General features: G+C 45.0%; 1 protein-coding gene across 3 annotated transcripts in view; it reads right to left on the bottom strand.

The window, feature by feature from the left end:
* Window positions 1-26,147, bottom strand: part of LOC138288414 (uncharacterized) — a 112,595-nt gene that overhangs the window by 84,987 nt on the left and 1,461 nt on the right. For 2 of the 3 annotated variants that reach the window (XM_069229972.1, XM_069229971.1), the window contains exons 2-3: window positions 24,242-24,337; window positions 5,179-5,310 (exon numbers count right to left, since the gene is read on the bottom strand). In XM_069229972.1, coding sequence (XP_069086073.1) covers window positions 5,179-5,310; window positions 24,242-24,337 — 228 coding nt within the window. The remainder of the gene's footprint in view (window positions 1-5,178; window positions 5,311-24,241; window positions 24,338-26,147) is intronic. The other variant, XM_069229973.1, reaches the window with a different exon arrangement.

Here is a 26,147-nt window from a genome sequence, read left to right as displayed (position 1 = left end):
CAGGTACAGAGAGATATAGAGAGGGAGGAGGGAGAGATGGGTACAGAGAGATAGAGGAAGGGAGGAGAGAGAGACAGGTACAGAGAGATGGAGGGAGGAGGGGAGGGACAGGTACAGAGAGATATAGAGAGGGAGGAGTGAGAGATAGGTACAGAGAGATATAGAGAGGGAGGAGTGAGAGATAGGTACAGAGAGATATAGAGAGGGAGGAGTGAGAGAAAGGTACAGAGAGATATAGAGAGGGAGGAGTGAGAGATAGGTACAGAGAGATGGAGGGAGGAAGGAGAGACAGGTACAGAGAGATGGAGGGAGAGACGGGTACAGAGAGATGGAGGGAGGAGGGAGAGACAGGTACAGAGAGATGGAGGGAGGAGGGAGGGACGGGTACAGAGAGATGGAGGGAGGAGGGAGAGACGGGTACAGAGAGTTAGAGGAAAGGAGGAAGAGGAAGCGGAAGACAAAGAGGGAGAGAAACAGTTACAGGGAAAGAGAGAGGAGAAAAAGAGGAGTTCAGATCAATCTGATATATTGTCTGAGAAAAATATTGGCCAAATTTAAGAAGGGCCCAGCGCCACCTAGGAGCACATTAGCGTCATTTTTTTTCACTAATGTGGCGTTAGGTTGGCAAAAACGCAGCGCCAAATTTCCAAAGTGGTGCAATGCACACATTGCGCCACTTTGTAAACCTTTGCGTCACATCATTTTTAACGCCTGCTCAGTGCAGGCGTTAAAGTGAGGCGCACCTTTGTTTATAATGGGCCTCTGTGTACTTTACAGGATTAGCGCCAACATTTTTGGTGCTAGTCCTGCAAAGTATCACAACAGCGTCAGAAATTGTGACGCTATTGATCCCAGCGTGAGCCATAGGGCGCCGAATCATTGACACGGAGCACACATGGTGGCGTTAGGGGGGGGAGCAATGGGGTGCAAGAAAAGAGGCGCTTCATGTAATGAACAAATCATGTAATGAATTAATCATGTAATAACGAATCATGTAATGAATGAATCATTTAATGAACAAATAACGTAATGAGTAAATCATTTAATGAATGAACCATGTAATGAATCATGTAATGAACCGCCACTTTTCTTAAATCTGGGCCATTGTGTCATAAATGTCCATCATCGCCCCTTTGGAGTTAATAGAAAATCAACCGCCAAAGAGACAGCTGTTTTGCAAATGACATTTAAGTCACAATATTAAAGTCAGACATTAATTTTGTTGATGATTCTCTGACACTCAACCCTCTTTGTGTTTGTGTTTCTTTGCACAGCTGTAGACAGAAGTGCTGTGCACAGTAACACAAGAGCATCGGCAGTGTGGAGGTATCACAGACCAGGTCACGGAGGACTGTGAGGGGTGTGAGCTCACACAGCCTAGTACAATACAACATGACATGTTAGGAACATACTTACATGTGAGAGTGGGAGGTGGGAGGGGTGGGAGGCAGGGGCGTACCCACCAAGTGTGCAGCAGGTGTAGTGGCACTGGGGTACAGGGCTGTGAGGGGTGTGAGCTCAAAGAGCCTAGTACAATATAACGTGACATGTTAGGAACATACTTACATGTGAGAGTGTGGGGTGGAAGGGGAGTCAGGCCGGCGCGTACCTACTAAGCGTGCAGCAGGTGTAGTGGCACTGGGGCCCAGGGCTGTAAGGGATGTGAGCTCAAACAGCCTAGTACAATATAACATGACATGTTAGGGCCATACTTAAATGTAAGAGTGTGAGGTGAAAGGGGTGTCAGGTAGGGGCGTACCTACCAAGAGTGCAGCAGGTGTAGTGGCACTGGGGCCAGGGCTGTGAGGGCCCCAGGGCTGTGAGGGGCCCACTGCACTCCAGTTGTATCTGGTTTAGAGCTCTTGGCATCCTTGCTGCACCACTGGTACAAGACTGATATGTTGAACGAGCTGCACACGGTAAAAGTAAGAAGGGTACATTTACCAATACTACCCACATCTCCCTCACCCCTGTGTCTACAACCACCGCCCTCACTTTCAGCATCTACTCTCCTAGAGTGACGTTCACTAACATGGCTGAACCCAAGCCATGCCATGCCACAGGGGCACTATGCACATCTGACATGATGTCATGCACCACAACATGTTGGAACAGAGCAGGAAACAATCTTTACCTGGAGAGAGACACAGAGACATAACATGTTGACTCAAAGTAAGAGAAGCTTTTTACCTGGCCAGTGACAGAGACATAACATGTCGACTCAAAGTAAGAGAAGCTTTTTTCCTGGCCAGAGACACAGAGACATAACATGTCGACTCAAACTAAGAGAAGCTTTTTACCTGGCCAGAGACACAGAGACATAACATGTTGACCCAAAGTAAGGGTGTAGGAGGCTGGCCCTCTATGTAGTGTGCAAAGCTAGGCACACTGTGCAGGGGGTCCGGCAACCACATGCTGGTTTACAAATGTAAAAACTAGATCACCTGATGCTCTAATTTTTATGGTAGCTTGGTCGAGCAGTTAGGCTAATCTTGGAGAACTGCAAAGCATTTTTTCACAGTATCAATCATGCAACTCAAGCATTCAAAGGAATAACTCAAGACCAATTTATAAAAATACTTCAGAGTTTTATATAATTTTTAAGACCAAGATTTTCAAAATTGGTTAAGTACTTTTGATATATGGATTTTTGAAGATTAAAAAAAAATAGTAGTTTAGTGCGTAATTACGCACCATGGGAATCAATGGAAACTCACCTTTAAAAATACTTATAAAATCACAGTTGCTTTACCAAGTTCTTCTTTTGCAGGTTGGTCGAGGTTGTTGGTGGACACATTGCCAGCTGGAGAAGTTCAGGCGGCTCCTGGTTTTGCCAGGAGCAGCGGTTAAAAGTATCTGGAGCTGATGCAGGGCCACTGCGGGCCACTGCACGTGGAAAAGGTCTGTGCAGGTAAGTTTATGTGGGGTAACCTTGGAATCCAAGATGGCAAAATCCAGGGACACTCTGGGGTGGTGATGGACAGGGGAGTGATCACTCCCCTTTCTTTTGCCCACTTTCGCGCCAGAGCAGGGACTGGGGGTCCCTGAACTGGTGTAGACTTGATTATGCAAGAAGGGCACCATCAGTGCCCTTCAAAGCATTTCCAGAGGCTCTGGGAGGATACTCCTCCTATGCCTGTAACACCTATTTCCAAAGGGAGAGGGTGTAACACCCTGCTCCTAAAGGAAACACATTGTTCTGCCTTCCTGGGATTGAGCTGCTCAAGCCCCAGGAGGGCAGAAGCCTGTCTGTGAGGTGGCAGCAGCTGGGGCAACCACGGAAGGCTGGTATGGCAGTACTGTGGAGCACCCTGAGTGCATGGAATTGTGCAACCAATACTGCAATCAGTATTGGGGTACAATTCCCAGTTGGTAAACACCTTACTTGGCCATATTCTGAGTTACCATTGTGAAGCTGTACATAGGTATTGACCTATGTCCAGTGCACACTTAAAATGGCGTCCCCGACCTCACAAAGTCTGGGAAAATGACCCTGGACGATGTGGTGGCACCTCTGCTAGTGCAGAGGGTGCACTCACGCACAGGTACTTTGCACCCAGCCTTCAGTGTCTGAAGGCCTGACATATATGTGACTTATGTGACTTATAAGTGACCTGGTGCATTGAAAATGCCTGTGAAATAGTGCATGCACTATTTCACACAGGCTGCAATGGCAGTCCTGTAGGAGCCTTTGCATGGGCTCCCTATGGGTGGCAAAAGTAATGCTGCAGCCCATAGGGATCCCCTGGAACCCCAATGTCCTGGGTACCTGAGTACCATGTACTAGGGACATATAAGAGGGTCTAGCAGGATCCCAGTGACACAGTCAAGACACACTGACAAACAGGCCAAAAATGGGGGTATCCATGCTGAGGCTACTTTCCCATATTCTGGTTCTTGCAACATCTTTTATCACGTGTTCTTGTGTGTTCTAGGAAACGTACTGTGATTTACTCCTGCTTCCATGGGCTCTGGGGTGGGTTCTATTACTTACCTTTGGTGTTTTCTTACACTCCCATCAAGTCTCCTCTACACACTACACTTGCCTGGGTGGGAAAACGACTTTCGCATTCTACTATTTTAGTATATGGTTTGTGTTCCGCCTAGGCCCATTTCTAACTCTTGTGTTTTTCACTATGTGTACTGTTTTCTAACAGTTTTTACAGCTAATTCTGCATTCTAGTGTATATAATTTGTGTACATTCCTTACCTCCTAAGGGAGTATAGCCTCTAAGGTATTTTTGGCATTTGTTTCACCAAAATAAAGTACCTTTATTTTTGTAACACTGAGGCCCATATTTATACTTTTTTAGGGCTGCATTTGCGCTGCTTTTTTACTCAAAAATGGTGCAAACTTACAAATTACAATTGTATAGTACTTTTGCGTCAAAATGCGGCGCAAATGCGGCGCTAAAAAAGTATAAATATGGGCCTGAGTATTTTCTTTCATGTGTGTAAATACGGTGTGTCTACAGTGGTATTGCATGAGCTTTGCATGACTCCTAGTTAGGCCTTGGCTGCTCGCCTATACTACCCCTAGAGAGCCTGGCTTCTAAACACTGACTACATTTCCCTAACAAGGGATAACTGGACCTGGTATAAGGAGTAAGTACCTTTGGTACCCACTACGAACCAGGCCAGCTCCTACACTTACCCATAGTAAATGCAGTTGATGGAGGACAGGGCACACAGGCAGTATGCCATGTCGAGTTTGTGTTTTAGGTTTGCACCAGGACTTTCAGCCTGTGATGGCAGTGCTGGGTACATCTGGATGCATGGCCCTAGAGGGTGGCACAATCAGTGCTGCTGCCCTCAGGGGCCTACCCATAGTACCTCATGCCCTGGGTACCTAAGTACTCTCCTACTAGGGACTTATAGTGGTACTAGGGGTGTATCCAATTGTACCAATGCATCACAACCGTTTTAGGGAAAGAGCTCTGGCACAGGGAACCAGGTTAGCAGGGGTCCTGGGCACAATACTTTCTAGGCTACATTATATATCAGGCAAAAAGTGGTGGGTAACAATGTCAAAAAGAGGCCTTTTCTCACAAAGAGAAGCTTTTTACCTGGGTAGAGACACAGAGACATAACATGTTGACCCAAAGTAGGAGAAGCTTTTTACCTGGGTGGAGACACAGAGAGATAACATGTTGACTCAAAGTAAGAGAAGTGTTTTACCTGTACGGAGGCACAGAGAGGTTTTCAGAAGAGAGAGCGGAGGATTCTGGGAAGACCCTTGACCATCTCCAGCCTGGCCTTGGAGACCAGCACAGCTCTGCACCCTTGGGCGGTAGAACACTTCTCTCTCCACTGCAGGGTGGTAGACCCCGAAGAGAGGAGAGGTGGAGATGAGAGAGAGAAAACAAATATAAGAGATTAAGTGAGGAAAGAAGGTGTGATTTTTTTCCACTCCAAACTGCAGGGCCCTAATTAACTTTCACTGACAATAACCAAGAAAGTCTTCAGCACTTTGCACCCTCTAGTAGCGCAGTAACAGGGTGTTAGACATGTTTAACTTCAATGCGCTATTATTCTTGTTCATCACAAGATACAAAATTGTGTGCTTGTGAATGAGCCTGATTCACAAAGGTAAACGTACACTTTTGTCTACGTTTACAATTATTTGTTATTCCACGCCCATGGCACGTCAGTAACTCACATTGGTTTGTGGGCTTGCCTTTTAAAATCCGCTTGCTTTCATTTGTGAAAGGCGTGCATACGTCATGCCTTTTCTGGTGTTTAGCCCACCTACACAGCACCAGTAAACTACTAAAAACATCTGAGGCTAGATGTTTTCAGCCTGGGGTTCGGACTACTTTATCTGTTTATTTTTCACACAGCGTGATCGCGCTGCATTTTACATAGTGCGATCGTGCTGCGTTTTTTTTTCTCTAATAGTCTCGCTTATGTCAACTGTTTTACTTTATATTTTCATTTTGTGTGGCAAAAAAAGTCCAGTTAGTAATTTTAAATGCAAATAGCTCTAACTCGCGCAAACGCGAGAACTATTGCATTGCAAATGCTTGTAAATATATTGTTTCCCACATCACCGACTGTATCCCAGTATCCTCTGCCTTTGAAAAACAATGTATTTTGTTTCTACCCAAAACGCGCTCACCCAATAGGGGCTTTATTGTAAAATCGGATTTCTATTTACCTTTAGTTACTGTTCAGCATGCACGGGTGATTTCACCTATTCTCTGTTGGTTTTAGCACAAGGTTTTGGCAGGGTATGTAAACATAAATGACGCTCTTATGCTGCTGTCCCAAGTATGATTGTCTCCCGAAAACAAACCTACCATCCAACAGTTTAACATTACCATCTAACGTCTATTAACTATCTTTGCAGAGATGGTAACTTACAGCCTTTAACACTTGCTGAAGCGTCAGTTCTCTCATAAGTGTTTTCAACAGTCTCTGCCTTTTGTGCTCGACTGTAACAAAATTTGGTCAAGTGCCTTTGAAGTGAATAAAACTTACGAAGTCTGCCCTGCCTTATCGGCTCATCTGAAGCTCTATTCTTTGTACAATGTGTTAGGTTTGCCCTTGTTTACCGGCACTTGTGAGACGTTGCATATATTACATATAAATGACCCTACCTCAGCATTACCAAATGCAAGAAAATGCCTGCTAGGCACGAAGTAGACAGGGTTTTAGCAATTGAATTTGGTGTAAAGGGGGTGGAGTAGCAAGTCGCAGTCTACCTTTCTGTGGCAGCAGCAACCTTTTGTTTATTTTAAGCACACTTTACCATGAAGCATGTACATGCTCCCTTGGTGCTCTAGGATGGAGCCAGCCCTGCGGGGACACGGCTGAGTGATCAAAGGCGGGGTCTGGTTAGTAGTCTGGATTGCCATACAGGTCAGTAATTACGATTTTAGCAAGTAAAAAGTAGAGAGGGAAAAAAGCAACCAAGAAAGTCCCCACAATCTTGAGGTTCATGTGTTTACGATAAAAAAAAACACAAAAAACATTTGTTTAACTTTAACAAGCATCCAAGCTATTCTATTTACTAGTAACATAATATCTTTGCAGCGCATGCCAAAATTTTCCCAAAATGAATACATATGGCTATGTTATATGGAGTTGTGTTTAAATAATCTTTTTTTATTTGTTTGATTGGTATATACGGCATGCACATTTCACCTTTAATATCATTTAAAGGATCTTATGAAATAACCCATGAGACAGCACTGCAGTTGCATTTCGTCTGATTTTTAGGTCGAGCGTTAGCGTTCGGCCTGCTGTATACTTTTAAGTATACTATGCAGTGAGTTCCAGCGTTTTCATTTGTTAGTTGCAGTGTCCTTCAAAAATCCTTGCTTGCTAGTGGTCAGTTCTGCCTCTTTGTCCTGCCTTTTTTCACTTTGGGAGCAGCACAAAGTACTGTGTAATTACGCTATGTCCTGTTTATCTCTTCTGAGTGGGACTTTTTCTTTCAGTATTGGCCTGTTTGCTTTACACTGTGGGTGTATAATCAGCCCCTCCTCCCCACCACCTCCCTCTGTAAACATAAACCAACAGCAGTGGGGGGCTTTTCCAGGGTCAGCTCGCTCTCTTCCTCTTGTTATTTTTAGTCTGTGTGGCAAGAAAAGTCCAGTCAGTAATTTACAACGCTAAGAGCTCTAACTCGAGCAAACACGAGACGATTGCATTCCAAATGCTTGTTTATTTTGCTTTGGAAATTTCCCCAGTCTTGTTATCGACAGGCCTTGCACTGGTTGAGGGCGGTTTGGTCTAGCAGACCTAATTGAAATGCAAACAAGGGCCTTCTTGGGTGGGGACATGAGCTGCTCAACACATTCTCGTCAGCGGTTAACACCATCATTGAGCACTGTTTAAGCCATTGTCAGAGTCGTTTTCAGTATAACTTGCCACCACATGACCCTTTTTCAAAGGGCAGAGGCACGTTGACTGATTTTTCCATAAGGCATTACTTAAAGCAGGAAAGAGAACTCCAAAGGTGAATTTGTTTATTTGTTTCTATGTATTTTATTGTGAAAGATAACTGCTTGAAAGACGAGCATTACGTACAAGGGGCGGATCTAATTATACTTTTGATGCGGTGTGAAGCGACTTGCGCCTATATGATGTGTTTGTTTCCATCTTTTTTATTTGCTTTCAAATTGGAAGCATATTAAAGCAAAAGTTTTTTTTTTAAAAACCCTCGACATCAGGATTACTTCTCATTAAAAGCCACCTCAAACGGTCAGCTGTATGCTTCTCAGTGAAGGGTTTTAAATGCTATGCAAGTATAACGCTTGATAGGCGTGAGTGATGGACTTGTTAAAGCTAAACACAGTTTGTCTTTTAGTTACCAAACCAGCCTGCTTTAGGCAACTCAATTTCAAACTTCTAGAGTTTAGCTAATTTTAACGATATTTGCTGCCCTGTCAAAATAACCCATGCCATGCCAGACATAACTTTATTTTGCCTGAAACCTTCCTCTTTGCAGCCTTGTGTGTCTCCAATCCTCTTTCTCGAACCCGATCTATCATGTTTCTCTGTCTCATTCCCCTTCCATGCCTCTCGAAGTGTTTGTGGGAAGTGATCTCATTAAACTTAACGGAGGCGAATAGGTGTTTTTTTTGTGGGGTGTTGGGAGTGAAGAAAAATCAAGAGTTGATGAACCAGATAGCGCTCATGGGCAGGCGAGAATGATTTGTAGGCAGGTGACGTTCTACAAAGGCTGATAGGTGCATCAAGAGTTATGCTCTTTTAAGGCTCAGGCACCCCCTCCTTCCTCCCCCACACAGTGATGGGACTGGTGCAGAGGCAGTTGGTACGGTTAGTTTGCAAAAAATAAAAACACAGCTTTTTTTTTTCTTTTCTTAAAGGTTCTTCTGAATTGGGACATGATTTTTGTCTGCTGAAATGGCTGCGTTAAGGTTATGCCAATGTTTGACAGCAAAGAAAGAAAACGCTCACCCATCCACAACCCGAACATCATAGACAGAACCAGATGGCAACACTACTTTAAACTACGTATAGTGGGTGTAGCATTTAAAATGCTTTTGGAAGAACACAGGGCCAGCACAGTGATAGACACTCAAGGCAACAAGTAGCCAGTGCACATGCCTGAAATAGAGAATGGGAATACAAGGCATTCCCGTTGCCTAAGTCAGAGGAGAAAATGGCCTGAACAACATTTCTCAGAAAAAGCTTGGGTGGAACAGAGATAATTTTCCTAAGAGTTTTGAGTTGGGGGGGGGGCAAGAGGCTGCTAATTTGTTGACATGGGGTGCAAGTGAAAGAGTGGATTCAAAGGTGGCCTTAGGATTGCAAACCCTACTAACCGGGTTTGAGAAGGGCAGAGAATCAGGCCACTATTCCGCAGACCTAGTGGGTGGGCAACTCTCCACAAACAGAAATTCCATTTTGCCATATTTCAGTGTCAGAGAGTTGGACCTCGTCCAATGCCAATAGAATGACATACACTCTTGGAAGTGAGCCATATCCAAAGCCTCTTTTTCTACCAATCGAATGTTAATTTGAATTTAAATGCTATAGGAAAATAAGAAGTCAGAAGATTAACTAAGAGTGGCTAAAGGTTCAGTGTGGAAGTTTTAAAATGTAGAACCCAAGGAAGAACCTTGTGGCAGAAATCAAAAGATGGCGCAGAACAGTGGCTAAGAGATTCTCCATGGAGCAGTCAGGTTGGAAATTAAAACAAAAGTTAGGCTCTAGAATCTGACCCAGGTTTGACAGAGGCAGTCAAGGAGTTGGTATGAAAGTGCAGCCACACTACCATCCTAAAGGATTAAATTGAGGTCATCAAGTATTGTACTGCATTGGTCTTTGGATCATCTTCTTACCAAAGCACTTTCTGGTGTGTGTTATTTTTGTATTATTCATATAGGGCTTCATACCCCTTGTGAAGACATGAACTGCTCCGCATTGCATTGGGTTGCAGTGCACCTTTTGGAATGCATGGTTGCAAGGATAGCCAACATGGGTGGTTTGACAACGTGGTTTAGATGCAACGCGTCAAACACTGCTGCACATAAACATAGAGTGTAGCATAAAGGATGGATCCTTTATGCTACCAAATGATAGGGTCCTGCATGCGTGACTGTGAAAAATCATTTGGTAGACAGCATCAAACGTTAATGGGCATCGCTATGGATCAGTTTATGGAGTCCACCAGCACAACTGGAAAGACCCAAGCTGTTGGTACCACTGCCAAACCACCAAGGGAGTACTGTATGATGCCCACCCAGGGGCAATATGGAAACCAACTTTAGGGCAGGAACTGTTAAGCCTATATGGAGTATTACAAGAAGTCAAACCAGGCAAATCCATGTCCCAGTTCTTTAGAAGGACTGTTAACACACCAAGAGTGCACTACATGGAGTTCACCCTCGGACGATCGAGGAACCAACTGTACTGCAGGCACCATTGTTATAGTGTAGGTGACCCAGATCTGGTACTGATACTAGTAGCCTCTACAAATAGCCCTAATAAGGAGGTTACTTTTACAGATGGCTTGGGTAAAGTATTTTTCTGTGGTCTGCACTAGCTCCCAAACAGGCTAACTCTTAGCCAGATATTACCTACGTAGCCAGAAGAGGTTCAAAGGATAAACAGAATACCCTCTCAAGTGACAGGAAGTTTGCTCAGAGTTTTGTAATGCTGTGAATTCGCTTATTGATATATATTGTGAATGATCTTTGCAAGAGACCAAAGGCAAATGGTAAATATCATAGGAAATCAGTTTTAAGGTTGTCGGATGAAATCCTCACCAAGTACAAATCGAGACTAAGTGCAAAAACACGTTATTTCTTTGGGGCCCCATACTGAGCCCTTCATTCAGGAGACAGTTCACTGAGGTGGACTAGTTCTCATGCAGAGCTACCAGCGCTTTGCAAAGTTTAAGGTAAAGTTAGACCACTTGCCCAATGGCCAGAGAGCGAAAATCCTAATGTACCAACCGAACTGGTTCGCCTTCAGCTTCACCTTTGAGGACAAGGAACCCAATGGTTCTTTACCATTGCATCAACGTGGTCCAAGCAACAGCTGCGGCTGATAGTGATATCCCAAGTTTCCCCAGTCTAGCCTCGCTACAAAACCCTTGGTCCTTTTAGTGTTTAGCTTAACTTCTCTTTACAAGTGTGACCATCAACTACCTCCTTCCTGACTCCATGCACAAACCTAAGAGAACATTAGCAGGATGGAAAGAAACCTTCACACATGAAAATGGTATAACTGATTTCTGTCAGATTGGTCATGGTTTATGCTTGATGTTTCTTTGCAGTGGACAGGGAAACAACAATGTATCATTCTGGATTTCTTCCACTTACATTATTCCTTTCCTCTCAAGCAGTTAAAGATAGTCACTCTAGCTCAGATTTTTACTGTATATTTCAGTTTTTTTGTATATTTGTATTTTATTTAATCAGCTAACCCATGTGATTTAGGATGGGGAACACTGATAAATACTAACTATCACTGTTGCTTCTTAAATAAACATCTGCTCAATATTTAACAAGGTGATGGCAACAATTGTAGCTCATATGCGAGGTCTGAGACTCCAGATTTAAAAATTCACCTCAATGGCTGGTTCAATGGAACTCCTTTCCTTTAGTATTCTCGTAAACACCGCTTACATTATCCACATAACCTTTCTCTGCCCGGTCTGCTGAACAAGAGGATGAAACTGTTAAGTGCACTTTTTAACCAGCGCGGAATTAGCTCGTGCAGTCAATCTGTGATCACATGCTTAAGGCAATGAACACCGCTTTGAACTGTAATTTTACCAAATTTTTAAAGCTTGCTGCAAAAAACTGGAAGGCTATGCGATCATGCTGCTTTGAACCTTCTAATGTTTTTTGCTAAATCCTAATTTTAAATGTGGATTACTATTATCACAATGTCTTGACTTTTTAACATTGTTTTGGTACCTTTTTAGGGTCGAGCCTGCGTAGCATGCGCTTATGCGTGCGTATCGCTTGTGAGACGCTGTACTAGTTAGAAAAGGGCTCAGAGCCCCGTCCATGTAACGTCAGTGTCTTTCATTGGTTCGTGGACTTGCCTTTTAAAATCTGCTTGCTTTCATTAGTGGAAGCCATGCATACGTCAATGCTTTCCGGTGGTTAGCCATCCTCGAGCGCAGCGACCAAGTACTGAAAACACACGAGGCTTTCTGTTTTCCGTCTGGTTTGTGGACTACTTTTCCTCTTATTTCGCAGTGTGATCTCGCATGGTTAGCAGCGCGATCACACTTGTTTTTTTCCCAATAAATGAGGCAAGAAAAGTCCAGTTGGGACTTTACAACTGCTAATAGCTCTAACTTTGAGAAATGCGAGAACTGTTGCATTGCAAATGCTTTTTGCATTTTACGGTGGCCGAACGGAGACAGAAAATAGCTGCTTCTGAGTGAGAACCAAGTTGGTTTATTTTCCATTGTGTTGTTGCAATTTAAGATAAACAGTGCCAGTAAATTACTTTGTATATCCCACCTTGCTATCATTATAAGGAGAAGCTCACGAAATAAACAAAGTATTTGCATTAACGCTGCATTTCCTCTGTGTTTCACATTACCCGACAGGCGGAGACATACAATAGCTGCTTAGAAGAGCGGACCCAAATCTTTGGTTTTGCTGTGTGTTTTGTGTACCTAAAGAATGTTCATTGTTTTTTTAATTATGCAGAGTGGTCAAATCTATATGACATGGCACAGAACAATTTCAGAATTTGAAGACTGCCTAAATGAAAACATGAACTGTTTTATGCAATCTTTCTCTTATAAATTACATTTGTTGCATGCATGCTTTCATATGCTGACCCTCTAATTCATAACACTAGTTCTCTTTGACTTTTCCTCTTCAATCTTTATGAAGTCATAACAAAATCTCACCATCATCTTCATTGTCTCTCCACACTGTCATCAATATTATCTATATCTATCCATCTTATCAACTCTCACGCACACTTTTCTTTTACACATTTTTATGGATCTGTGGCCTACTCTCCCCTTCTTTTTCTCTTTCTCACATACTCGCTCTGCTCCTCTATCTAGAGCTCAGTCACCACTGCGTACACAAACTACCTATATCTTGCTATTTTCCTTTCTATCTATTCTGTGCAGTTCTTACCCCTATCTATTCACCACATCACATAATTCCACTACACAAGGATACTACATACCACACAATTCCACCCAACACAATTCCACAACTAACAATTCAATTCAACACACATAACTCCTCAACAAACCACATACAGCCATTTCACTATAAACAAAAACACGTAGCTAAATAAAAAGTCAACAGCTCCAACTCTCGCAAATGCATTGTAAATGTTTGGTATTGGTGCATTTTGTGAAATGTCCCTTGTTTGTGTGCTGAGTTCCCTCCCCAGGCGATTTAAAGTGAATATTTCTGTTGCCATCACACTTCCTCACGCTTCCTCCTGTTACAGTTGTGATGGCCCCTCCTCCGGTTTCAGTTTGCCTTTCATCCCAGCCGGGATCCTTTCTAGACATTCACACATGGAGCCAATAACTCTCGCACTCGTGGCAGCCATGGCACTTTGAACTGACTTGCTTATGTAGACTGTTTTACTTTTCATTTTCAATTTATGTGGCAAGAAAAGTCCAGTTAGGAATCGCTCTAACTTGAGCAATTGCTTGCTATATGTGGAGGCTCCTCTGTCATAAAGAAACTACTCATAAAATACCTTTGTGAATAGCAAACAATTGTAAACTTACACAAAAGTGTAAGCTTATCTTTGTGAATAAGTCCCATTGTAGCTCCTTTCCCTGATTCTAAATAAGGTGTGAAACATTTGTTGACGATGACCACAAAAAGCTAAGTCAGGCTGCAACAGTACAGTTACTCAAATATACACAGAGGGCCTGATTTAGAGTACCCTGTCTCCCAAACTCTTGGTCTGCTTGCCTCATTATTAGAAGGCGGGACTATAAGGTTTCCGTGGACATTGACTCTGTTGACATAAAGCTACCTATGATGGAGGAGGGGCTGCCAAATGAAGAGTAATACGCTGCCTGAACTATTAAGGGTGGACAGAGTAAGGACCCCACAACCTGGAAGAGAACTCCCAAGCTGTGGGAGTCATTAGTTTTTGTTTTTCAAAAACAGACTCTCACTTTGTTTAAAGTTTGGTGAACAGCCGTCAGAACCGCCTGTCTACTAAGCTTCTTGGCTGCACAGTAAGCGTCCTCCTGATATCTCCTTTGCCTCTGCAACCATGTCTATAATATGGCACAGAGATAAAGTGTTCTTTCATGTGCGTTGGGCCCCATCTACATGCAAAAGAGGGAAAGCCCCCTTGTGCTCCTGCTGGTGGGAAAGAGGCACCAATGTGATCCGTATTATACAAGTTGCCGCACAAGCATCATTGGCCTCTTCTATAATACCAACGTGACGCAGGTATGTGCACAGGGAGCTCATATACAAATAGCGCCCATAGGACACTTCCTGTAATATGTCCCCTGGTAAACATCTAAGTGGCGCCCCCTCTGTCTCCTCCTTCAAGAGGCAACATCCTGGTCCCTCCTGGGCCCCTGCAGCACCCAAAAACCTCTAACGAGACTCTTGCAGCTAGCAAGGCTCGTTGGCGGTCATTCTGCACAGAAACACCTCTGTAAGCTTCTTCGCGACGTGGGACATCAGTCTTTCAAAGGAGAAGTCCCTAGTCCTCTTCTTTCTTGCAGAACTCCAAGCTTCTTCCAGCTGGTGGCAGCTTCCTTGCATCTTCAGCTGGCATTTCCTGGGCTCCTCCCCACTCTCGACACTGTCGCGACTATTGGACTTGGTCCCCTTGTCTAACAGGTACTCAGGTCCGGAAATCCACTGTTGTTGCATTGCTGGTGTTTGTTCTTCCTGCAGAATCCCCCTATCACGACTTCTGTGCTTTTTGGGGGTAGTAGGTGCACTTTACACCTACTTTTCAGGGTCTTGGGGTGGGCTATTTTTCTAACCCTCACTGTTTTCTTACAGTCCCAGTGACCCTCTACAAGCTCACATAAGTCTGGGGTCCATTTGTGGTTCGCATTCCCCTTTTGGAGTATATGGTTTGTGTTACCCCTATACCTATGTGTTCCTATTGCAACCTATTGTAATTCTACACTGTTTGCATTACTTTTCTTGCTATTACTTACCTAATTTTGGTTTGTGTATATATATCTTGTGTATATAACTTATCCTCATACTGAGGGTACTCACTGAGATACTTGTGGCATATTGTCATAAAAACAAAGTACCTTTATTTTTAGTAACTCTGTATATTGTGTTTTGTTATGATATTGTGCATATGACACCAGTGGTATAGTAGGAGCTTTACATGTCTCCTAGTTCAGCCTAAGCTGCTTTGCCATAGCTACCTTCTATCAGCCTAGGCTGCTAGAAACACCTCTTCTACACTAATAAGGGATAACTGGACCTGGCACAGAGTGTAAGTACCCTTGGCACCCACTATAAGCCAGGCCAGCCTCCTACATTCAGGAAATAGGTTTATCTTGGTGGTTGTGGACTATGCCACAAGATATCCTGAACCAATTCCTCTAAGGACCACTACAGCCCATGCAGTGGCAAAGACCCTCCTGGGAATCTTTTCCAGGGTGGGTTTCCCTAAAGAGGTACTATCAAACAGAGGTAGCAACTTCATGTCTGCATACTTGAAAGCAATGTGGAAGGAATGTGGTGTAACCTACAAATTCACCACTCCTTATCATCCGCAGACTAATGGACTGGTAGAGAGGTTTAATAAAACTCTCAAAGGTATGATAATGGGACTCCCTGAAAAATTCAGAAGGAGATGGGATGTCCTGTTACCTTGCCTCCTTTTTGCTTACAGGGAGGTACCCAAGAAAGGTTTGGGCTTCAGCCCCTTTGAACTCCTCTTTGGACACCCTGTAAGAGGTCCACTCACTCTTGTGAAGGAGGGTTGGGAACAACCTTTAAAAGCTCCCAAACAGGACATAGTGGATTATGTACTTGGCCTAAGATCCAGAATGGTTGAGTACATGAAAAAGGGCAGTAAAAACCTTCAGGCCAGCCAGGAGCTCCAAAAGCAATGCATGACCAGAAGGCTGTTCTGATCCAGTACCAACCAGGACAGAAGGTGTGGCAGGGTCCCAGTGACACATGGGCTAAAACAACATACATACAGTGAAATATGGGGGTAACATGCCAGACAAGATGGTACTTTCCTACACTAACCTAATACACCTAACCTACCATACCTACCTAATGGACCACCCAGCTATATGCCAAACCTAACCTACAAAACTTGACTTACCATATCTCTCTTACCTAATCCAGTACACTTAACCTACCATAACTACCAAATGGACCACGCAGCTATCTACCAAACCTAACCTACAATACTTGACTTACCATATCTCTCATACCTAATCTAGGACACTTAACCTACCATAACTACCAAAGGGACCACGCAGCTATCTACCATACCTAACCTACAATACTTGACTTACTATATCTCTCACACCAGTCTAGTACATTTAACCTACCATAACTACCAAATGGGCCATGCAGCTATCTACCAAACCTAACCTACAATACTTGACTTCCCATATCTCTCATACCTAACCTAGTACACTTAACCTACCATACCTACAAAACGTACCATACACCTAGCTGCTATACCAAACCTACCATATTTAACTTATTGTATCCATCATATCTATCCTAGTACACCAATACCATAGATAACTACCATAGCTAACATACCATTAACTAACCTACCACTCCTCTTCTGCTTACGAACATTATCTACCCGACCATGCCATGGGGTGGGGGTGATATGATGAGGGTCACATGATATTTGTTCAGGCTCTGGAAGAGACATGTTGCACCTTCTATGATGATTAGCGGGTGCCAGTGTGGAGACTGGGAGGCCAAGGATCGGGGCGTCACCACAATCTAGATACAAGAGCAGTTGTGAAGTCACTTTCTGGAAGAAACAGTTCCTCTTTATTTTGAAGAGAGAGCTGGAAATGGCCCTTCTTTGTGTTTTTGGTAATGTGTTCCTTGAGGGAGAGGTTGGTGTCCAAGGTGCAGCCAAGTGACTAGACACTTGGTGGAAGTTGTGGTTCAAGGCCATCAAGGTTCTTCCCAGTGAGCCAGGTTTGTACTATTTCTTGTCTGTTGTTTATGGCAAACAACAGGAATTCTGTCAAGGTTGGGTAGAGCTTCAAGTAGGTGTTGTGCGGGTTTGTGATTCTTGATCATGTTATTTGTACGTAGAGCCCCAAGGGGCTCCATGTAGGGGGGAAGATAACAGGAGACAGTGTAAAACCCCGGGAGACTCTGCAAGTGATGGGGATCTTCTGGGACCCGGAGGAGTCCATGTGAACAAGCAAGTTGGTGTCGACCCCCATGGGATGATGCACATTATGGGATCTTCTGGGACCTGGAAATGTCCATAGGAATAAGCTGGTATCCATCCACGTAAGATGATGGGATCTTCTGGGACATGACAGTGTCCATGTGAACAAGCTGATGTGGTTCCCTGTGGGACTCTGCAGGTGAGGGGATCTTCTGGGACCTGGAGGTGTTCATGTGAACAAGCTGGTGTCGATCCCTGGAGGTGTTCATGTGAACAAGCTGGTATCAATCCCCGATGGACTCTGCACGTGATGGGGGTTTTCGGGACCTGGAGGTGTCCATATGAACAAGCTGGTGTCAATCCCCGTGGGACTCCGCAGGTGATGGGATCTTCTGGGACCTGAAGCTGTTAATTGTGAACACGTTGGTGTCATTCTCTATGGGACTGCGTAGATGATGGCATCTTCTGGGACCTTGAGGTGTCCAAGTGAACAAGATGGTGTATATCTCTGTGGGACACCGTGTAGGAGGCTGGCCTGGCTTGTAGTGGGTACCAGAGGTACTTACACCTTGTGCCAGGTCCAGTTATTCCTTATTAGTGTAGAAGAGGTGTTTTCTAGCAGCTTAGGCTGATAGGAGGTAGCTATAGAGGAGCAGCTTAGGCTGAACTAGGAGACAGGCAAAGCTCCTACTATACCACTGGTGTCATATGCACAATATCATAAGAAAACACAATACACAGATATACTAAAAATAAAGGTACTTTATTTTTATGACAATATGCCAACATTATGCAGTAATAACAAAAGGAAGTAATGCAAGCAGTGTAAAGTTACAATAGGTTGCAATAGGAGCACATAGGTAGAGCACAAACCATATACTCCAAAAGTGGAATGCGAACCACGAATGGACCCCAAACCTATGTGAGCTTGTAGAGGGTCGCTGGGACTGTAAGAAAACAGTGAAGGTTAGAAAAATAGCCCACCCCAAGACCCTGTAAGGTAGGTGTAAAGTGCACCTACAACCCCCAGAGAGCACAGAAGTCGTGATAGGGGGATTCTGCAAGGAAGACCAACACCAGCAATGCAACAACAGTGGATTTCCGGACCTGAGTACCTGTAAGACAAGGGGACCAAGTCCAAGAGTCGTGACAGTGTCAAGAGTGGGCAGATGCCCAGGAAATGCCAGCTGAGGGTGCAAGGAAGCTGCCACCGGATGGAAGAAGCTTTATGTTCTGCAAGAACGAAGAGGACTAGGAACTTCCCCTTTGGAGGATGGATTTCCGACGTAGTGGAGAAGCTTGCAGAGGTGTTCCCATGCAGAATGACCACAAGCAAGCCTTGCTAGCTGCAAGGGTCGCGGTTAGGGTTTTTGGATGCTGCTGTGGCCCAGGAGGGACCAGGATGTCGCCAATTGGAAGAGGAGACAGAGGGGGCACCCAGCAAGTCAGGGAGCCCTCACAGAAGCAGGCAGCACCCGGACAAGTACCGGATTAGGCACTTAGAAGAGGAGTGAACCGGAGTCCACCCGAAGTCAGAAAAGGGAGTCCCACGACGCCGGAGGACAACTCAGAAGGTTGTGCACTGCAGGTTAGAGTGTCGGGGACCCAGGCTTAGCTGTGCATGAAGGAAATCCTGGAAGAGTGCACAGGAGCTGGAGCAGCTGCAAATCACGCGGTACCCAGCAATGCAGTCTAGCGTGGGGAGGCAAGGACTTATCTCCACCAAACTTGGACTGAAGAGTCACTGGACTGTGGGAGTCACTTGGACAGAGTTGCTGAGTTCCAGGGGCCACGCTCGTCGTGCTGAGAGGGGACCCAGAGGACCGGTGATGCAGTCTTTTGTTGCCTGCGGTTGCAGGGGGAAGATTCCCTCGACCCATGGGAGATTTCTTGAGAGCTCCTGGTGCAAGAAGGAGGCAGGCTACCCCCAGAGCATGCACCACCAGGAAACAGGCAAGAAAGCCATCAGGATGAAGCGATACAAGGTTGCAGTAGTCGTCTTTGCTACTTTGTTGCGGTTTTGCAGGCGTCCTGAGCAGTCAGCGGTCGATCCTTTGGCAGAAGGTGAAGAGGGAGATGCAGAGGAACTCTGGTGAGCTCTTGCATTCGGTATCTGAAGAATTCCCCAAAGCAGAGACCCTAAATAGCCAGAAAAGGAGGTTTGGCTACCTAGGAAGGAGGATAGGCTAGTAAGAAAGGCAAGAGCCTATCAGAAGGAGTCTCCGACGTCACCTGCTGGCCCTGGCCACTCAGAGCAGTCAGTGTGCCAGCAAACCTCTGAATCCAAGATGGCATAGGTCTGGGGCACGCTGGAGGAGCTCTGGGCACCTCCCCTGGGAGGTGCAGCTCAGGGGAGTGGTCACTCCCCTTTCCTTTGTCCAGTTTCACGCCAGAGCAGGGCTGGGGGATCCCTGAACCGGTGTAGACTGGCTTATGCAGAGATGGGCACCATCTGTGCCCATCAAAGCATTTCCAGAGGCTGGGGGAGGCTACTCCTCCCCATCCCTGACACCTATTTCCAAAGGGAGAGGGTGTAACACCCTCTCTCTGAGGAAGTCCTTTGTTCTGCCTTCCTGGGCCAGGCCTGGCTTGACCACAGGAGGGCAGAAACCTGTCTGAGGGGTTGGCAGCAGCTGCAGTGAAACCCAGGAAAGGCAGTTTGGCAGTACCCGGGTTCTGTGCTAGAGACCCGGGGGATCATGGAATTGTCTCCCCAATGCCAGAATGGCATTGGGGTGACATTTCCATGATCTTAGACATGTTACATGGCCATGTTCGGAGTTACCATTGTGAGGCTATACATAGGTAGTGACCCATGTATAGTGCACGCGTGAAATGGTGTCCCCGTACTCACAAATTTGCCCTGAACGATGTGGGGGCACCTTGGCTAGTGCCAGGGTGCCCACACACTAAGTAACTTTGCACCCAACCTTCACCAGGTGAAGGTTAGACATATAGTCGACTTATAAGTTACTTAAGTGCAGTGGTAAATGGCTGTGAAATAACATGGACGTTATTTCACTCAGGCTACACTGGCAGGCCTTTGTAAGAATTGTCAGATCTCCCTATGGGCGGCAAAAGAAATGCTGCAGCCCATAGGGATCTCCTGGAACCCCAATACCCTGGGTACCTCAGTACCATATACTAGGGAATTATAAGGGTGTTCCAGTATGCCAATGTGAATTGGTAAAATTTTTCACTAGCCTGTTAGTGACAATTTGTAAAACAGAGAGAGCATAACCACTGAGGATCTGGTTAGCAGAGCCTCAGTGAGACAGTTACGCATCACACAGCGAACACATACATATAGGCCACAAACGTATGAGCACTGGGGTCCTGGCTAGCAGGGTCCCAGTGACACATAACAAACATACTGACAACATAGGGTTTTCACTATGAGCACTGGGCCCTGGCTAGCAGGATCCCAGTGAGACAGTGAAAACACCCTGACATACTCACAAACAGGCCAAAAGTGGGGGTAACAAGGCTAGAAAGAGGCTACTTTCTCACACACCGTATTGAATCAATACCTGTGGCACTCAACAGGTGATGGGATCTTCTCTGACCTGGAGTTGTCCATGGGAACAAGCTGGTGTTGATCCCTGTGGAACTCCTCATGGGATCTTTCGGGACCTGGAGGTGTTAATTGTGAACACGTTGGTGCCAATCTCCGTGGGACTCGCAGGTGATAGGATCTTCTGGGACCTGAAGGTGACGATGTGAACAAACTGGTGTTGACTGAAAAGGTAGGAGGAGTACCAGTGAAGGGCACTGACAGTGAAACCTGGTTCAAGTCTCCATGGTATGGCTCAAGGTATAGATTAGTTGGTATGCATGTATGTTCCACACTCTTCTGTCCAATTGTTTTGTAATTACTGCTGCTCTTTAATAAGTATATTTATGAAAAGTGGCACTGCAGCTAGTGCAGCGCCTCTTTTCTTGCGCCCCTTAATGCCCCCCTTAACGCCACCATGTGTGCACCGTATTTAAAATATAACGCACCATGGCAGAAGTCAGGGGTACTAGCATCATAATTTCGGACGGTAGTCTGGCACTTTACAGGTTTAGCGCCAAAAATGTTGATGCTAATCCTGCATAGCACCCAGAGGCCCATTGAAAACTCTTATCAGGTATTAAAAATGCTGATAAAAATGACGCAAAGAAATCTCTTAGATTTCTTTGCCCTACTTCTTCAACCCCCCTAGCGCCGGGTCGCCCCCCTTGGATACATTATGCCTGGCACAGGCATAATGTGGCACAAGGGGTTTCAAAATGGTGCAATTCACGCACTCTGCACTTTATAAATATGGTGCAGTGTTTTTGGCCTTCCAACTCCACATTAGGGTTATCAAAATGATGCTAATGTGGCATTGGAATGGCGCTAGGCCCTCTTAAATCTGGGCCAGAGTGTTTTCTTCTGCATGTTTCAGCTAACTCTGAGCTCTGTTGCTTCCCCCTAAGTCCACATTTCATGAATGCCACCACATACACAGGTACGTGACAGCAGGTTTTTGCATTTTATTTATTTTAATAGCTCATGTGGCACCATCACACCTCCTTAGGGTGCGCCAGATGCAAGTTCATGTTAATAAATTTTTACTGAATCATAATAACTAAGAAGTCAGACTAAAGCTCCTCGAGTCGGACATAAACCGCTTGTTTCTATTCACTGTCTTAGAACTGTGATTTCATCTTAGTACAAAACGCAGCTGTTATCCCAGGAGGGGATGTGAAGGGTCTCCAGGGCAGGATCAGTGCAGCTTCCTGAGGGACTGAGGGATGGAGAGAGAGGGGCACAAACTGAGGGACATAAAAGATAAGGAGAAGGACTCAGGACCAAGGGAAGCAGCGAGGGAGAAGGTAGAGGGAAGGTGATATAGAGTGAGAGGATTGAAAGGAGGAGAAAGAAGGTGGGTGTAGGATGGAAAGCGTAAAAGGAGACCCCATGGGTGGAGCGGTCCCTCAGGGAGTGAAGGGAGCAAATAATATTTAATGTCCTGGCACTGTTCGGCGAGAGGGGTCCTGAATGGGTGTTCAGGAGGACTTGGTGGAAAACGTTGTGAAAAGTGGAGTGTTTATAACCAGATTACATTGGTGATGTATGCTCACTGTGAGCCTTGCCTTCAAACCTAGGGCTGATGTGACAACTTACCTTAAAAACTGCGTTCAAAGATGAACTATTTCCCCCAGACCGGCTGAACGTGTGTGCCCTTATTTCAGTCAGTCAGAGTCAGGGCACGGATTTAAAGCACATTCACATTTCATGAGCGACCGCTCTTCACTCAGCCCTTTCTGACATGTCATCGTCACCATCATCATCATCACTGGCCACAGCACACCCTTCAGGAGCCTTCCACAGCTCTCGGGACTCAGAACATTTAATAATCATCATCATCACCATCATCATCATCACTGGCCACGTCGCCCCCTTCAGGAGCCTTCCACAGCTCTCGGGACTCAGAACATTTAATAATCATCATCATCACCATCATCATCATCACTGGCCACGGTGCCCTCTTCAGGAGCCATCCACAGCTCTCGGGACTCGGAACATTTAATAATCATCATCATCACAATCATCATCAATATCATCACCATCTTCACTATCGTCATAACCATTGTCGCCATCATCATCATCACTGGCCACAGCAGCCCCTTCAGGACCCTTCAGCAGCTCTTGAGACTCTGAACACTTAATAATCACCATCATCATCACCATCACTGGCCACAACAGCCCTTTCAGGAGCCTTCAGCAGCTCTCGGGACTCAGAACATTTAATAATCATCATCATCATCACCATCATCATCATCACTGGCCACAGCAGCCCTTTCAGGAGCCTTCAGCAGCTCTTGAGACGCAGAACACTTAATAATCACCATCATCATCACCAATAATGACCAGGGCACCTCCTTCATGAGCCATCTGTAGCTCTCAACCCTGACACGATTTAATAATCACCATCATCATCATCACTGAGAGGGGCCCCCCTTCAGGAGCCTTCTGCAACTGTCAACACTTAGGGCCCGATTTGCAAAGATAAAGTTAGACCAAAAGTCTAACTTTACACCTGAAGCCTAACTTTACACCTGAAGTCCAACATTACACCTGAAGTCTAAATTTACACTTGAAGTGTAACTTTACACCAGAACTCTAACTTTACCCCTGAAGCTTAACTTTACACCTGAAGCCTACCTTTACACCTGTAGTGGAACTTCACACCTGAATTCGACATTACACCTGAAGTCCAAATTTACACCTGAAGTGCAACTTCACACCAGAACTCTAACTTTACACCTGAAGCGGAACTTTACACCCAAAGTCCAACACTACACCTGACGTGTATCTTTACACCTGCAATGTAACTTTATACTTGATGTCTAACTTTACACCTGAAGCCTAACTTTACACCTGAAGTGCAACATTACACATGAAGTCTAACTTTACATCTGAAGTGTAAGTTAAGACCTAAACTCTAACTTAGAGCAAACGTCTAACTTTACTACTTTTCGATATTCACAAAGGTAAGTTCCTACTAGCAAGTTTACTGCTAGTAAACTTATTAGTAGTAAAATCCCTAGTAGTAAAGTTATCAGCAGTACTTTACCTTTGTGAATATTGAAAAGTAGTAAAGTTAGACTTTTGGTCTAACTTTACCTTTGAGAATCGGGCCCTTAATCTTCATCATCATCCTCATCATCACCATCCAGCAGAATGTATAATATTAAACAATGTTTAGGACAAAACTGTGAATCAGGCGTTACTGCTGGGGCCGACAAACAACTACAAACTGCACCTCTCTGATTGAAAGGTAGAATTAGGAGCCTCCATTTCTTTTCATCTGCAGTTCTTCTAATCATGTCTGAAGCAGAGAAGCTCTTTCATGTGCCACGGGGGGTCGCAGGGTTTAAAAATCAACTCCACACTTCTTACCCAGACGGTAAAGCACGATGTTTATGAATGTAGTCACTGCAACCATCACTCCCAGGGCTATCGCCTGCTTCCTCACACGAGGGATCTGCGGGCCACCTGGAGAGGAAATCACAGAATCCGGCATTTAACTTTACATGTGGGAGAGGATCACCTGCTTGTAGCTGGAGAACAAAACCATAGGAGGACTTGTAATAGACTCAGTTAGTGTGTGTTAGGTCATTCCAATAAATATCAGTGTGTGCGAAGACTGGTCACTGAGTGTGTGTATGAAGACTGGTCACTGAGTCTCAGTGTGTGTCAAGACTGTTCCCTGAGTCTCAGTGTTTGTCTAGATTGGTCACTGAGTCTCAGTGTGTATGAAGACTGGTCACTGAATCTCAATGTGTGTCAAGACTGGCCACTGAGTCTCAATGTGTGTTCCATGACTGGTCACTGAGCCTCAGTGTGTGTCAAGACTGGTCCCTGAGTCTCAGTGTGTACCAAGACTGGTCATTGAGTCTCAGTGTGTATGAAGACTGGTCATTGAGTCTCAGTGTGTGCCAAAACTGGTCACTGACTCTTATTGTGTATGAAGACTGGTCACTCAGTCTTGGTGTGTGCCAAGACTAGTCACTGAGACTCAGTGTGTGTCAAAACTGGTCACTGAGTCTACGTTTGTATGAAGAGTGGTCACTGAGCCTCAGTGTATATGAAGACTCTTCACTGAGTCTCAATGTGTACAGGTCACTGATTCTCACTGTATATGAAGACTGGTCACTGAGTCTCAGTGTGTGCCAAGTCTGGTCACTGAGTGACAGTGTGTACCAGAACTGGTCACTGAGTCTCAGTGTGTACCAAGACTGGTCACTGAATCTCAGTGTGTGTCAAGAGTGGTCACTGAGTCTCGGTGTGTGCCAAGACTGGTCTCTGAGTCTCAGTACGTGCCAAGACTGAAACAGAGAGCTCTGCATATAAAATGATAGAATAGGCCTATCTTTTTATATGCAGAGTCTCTTCTATGAGTGTGAAGTCTCCATAGTTGTAAAATTATTATTAGTAAAACAAAACTCATAGTTTGTGAATACTAAAAAATAGTAACCATACACAAAAGTTTAAGTTTGCCTTAGTGAAAAAGTTCAAAGGGTGCCAATGTTCACCACAACCTCTCAATGTGTACTAGTGTCTGATATTTCTTTTCAGTGAGCACCAAGAATGAGTCATTATTTAATTGGGTTCAACATTGCCTCATGATGTGTGCTGATGCTGACCATTGCCTCTTGGTGTGTGTCAATGCCGACTATTGCATCTCAGTTTGTGCCAATAATGACCATTGCCTCTAAGTGTGTGCTGATGCTGGCCAGTGCCTCTCACTGTGTGCCAATACTGACCATTGCCTTTCAGTGTGTGCCAATGCTGACCATTGCCGCTCAGTGTGTGCCAAGCAGACCGTTGACTCCTAATATGTGTCAATGCTGACCTTTGCCTTTCAGTGTGCCAGTGCTGACCATTGTCTCTCAGTGTGCCGATGCTGACCATTGCCTTTCAGTGTGCCGATGCTGACCATTGCCTTTCAGTGTGTGCCAATGCTGACCATTGCCGCTCAGTGTGTGCCAATGCTGACCATTACCGCTCAGTGTGTGCCGATGCTGGCCATTGCCTCTCAGTGTGTGCCAAGCAGACCGTTGACTCTTAATATGTGTCAATGCTGACCATTGCCTTTCAGTGTGCCAATGCTGACCATTGTCTCTCAGTGTGTGCCAATGCTGGTCATTGCCTCTCAGTGGTTGTGAAGAATAACCCACTGTCTTGTTGTGTGTCCAGTCTGATCACTGATTGTCAGTGGTTTTATATCAAATTGACTTGCACATGTATCTTTCCAAATCATCATCGACCAATATATCACCAAGGTAAACATTCACAGGGAAGT

This window comes from Pleurodeles waltl, chromosome 4_1 (assembly GCF_031143425.1).
Source record: "Pleurodeles waltl isolate 20211129_DDA chromosome 4_1, aPleWal1.hap1.20221129, whole genome shotgun sequence".
Classification (NCBI taxonomy): domain Eukaryota; kingdom Metazoa; phylum Chordata; class Amphibia; order Caudata; family Salamandridae; genus Pleurodeles; species Pleurodeles waltl.
Note: the sequence above shows the minus strand (reverse complement) of the source record. Positions and strands in the feature narration are given on the sequence as shown.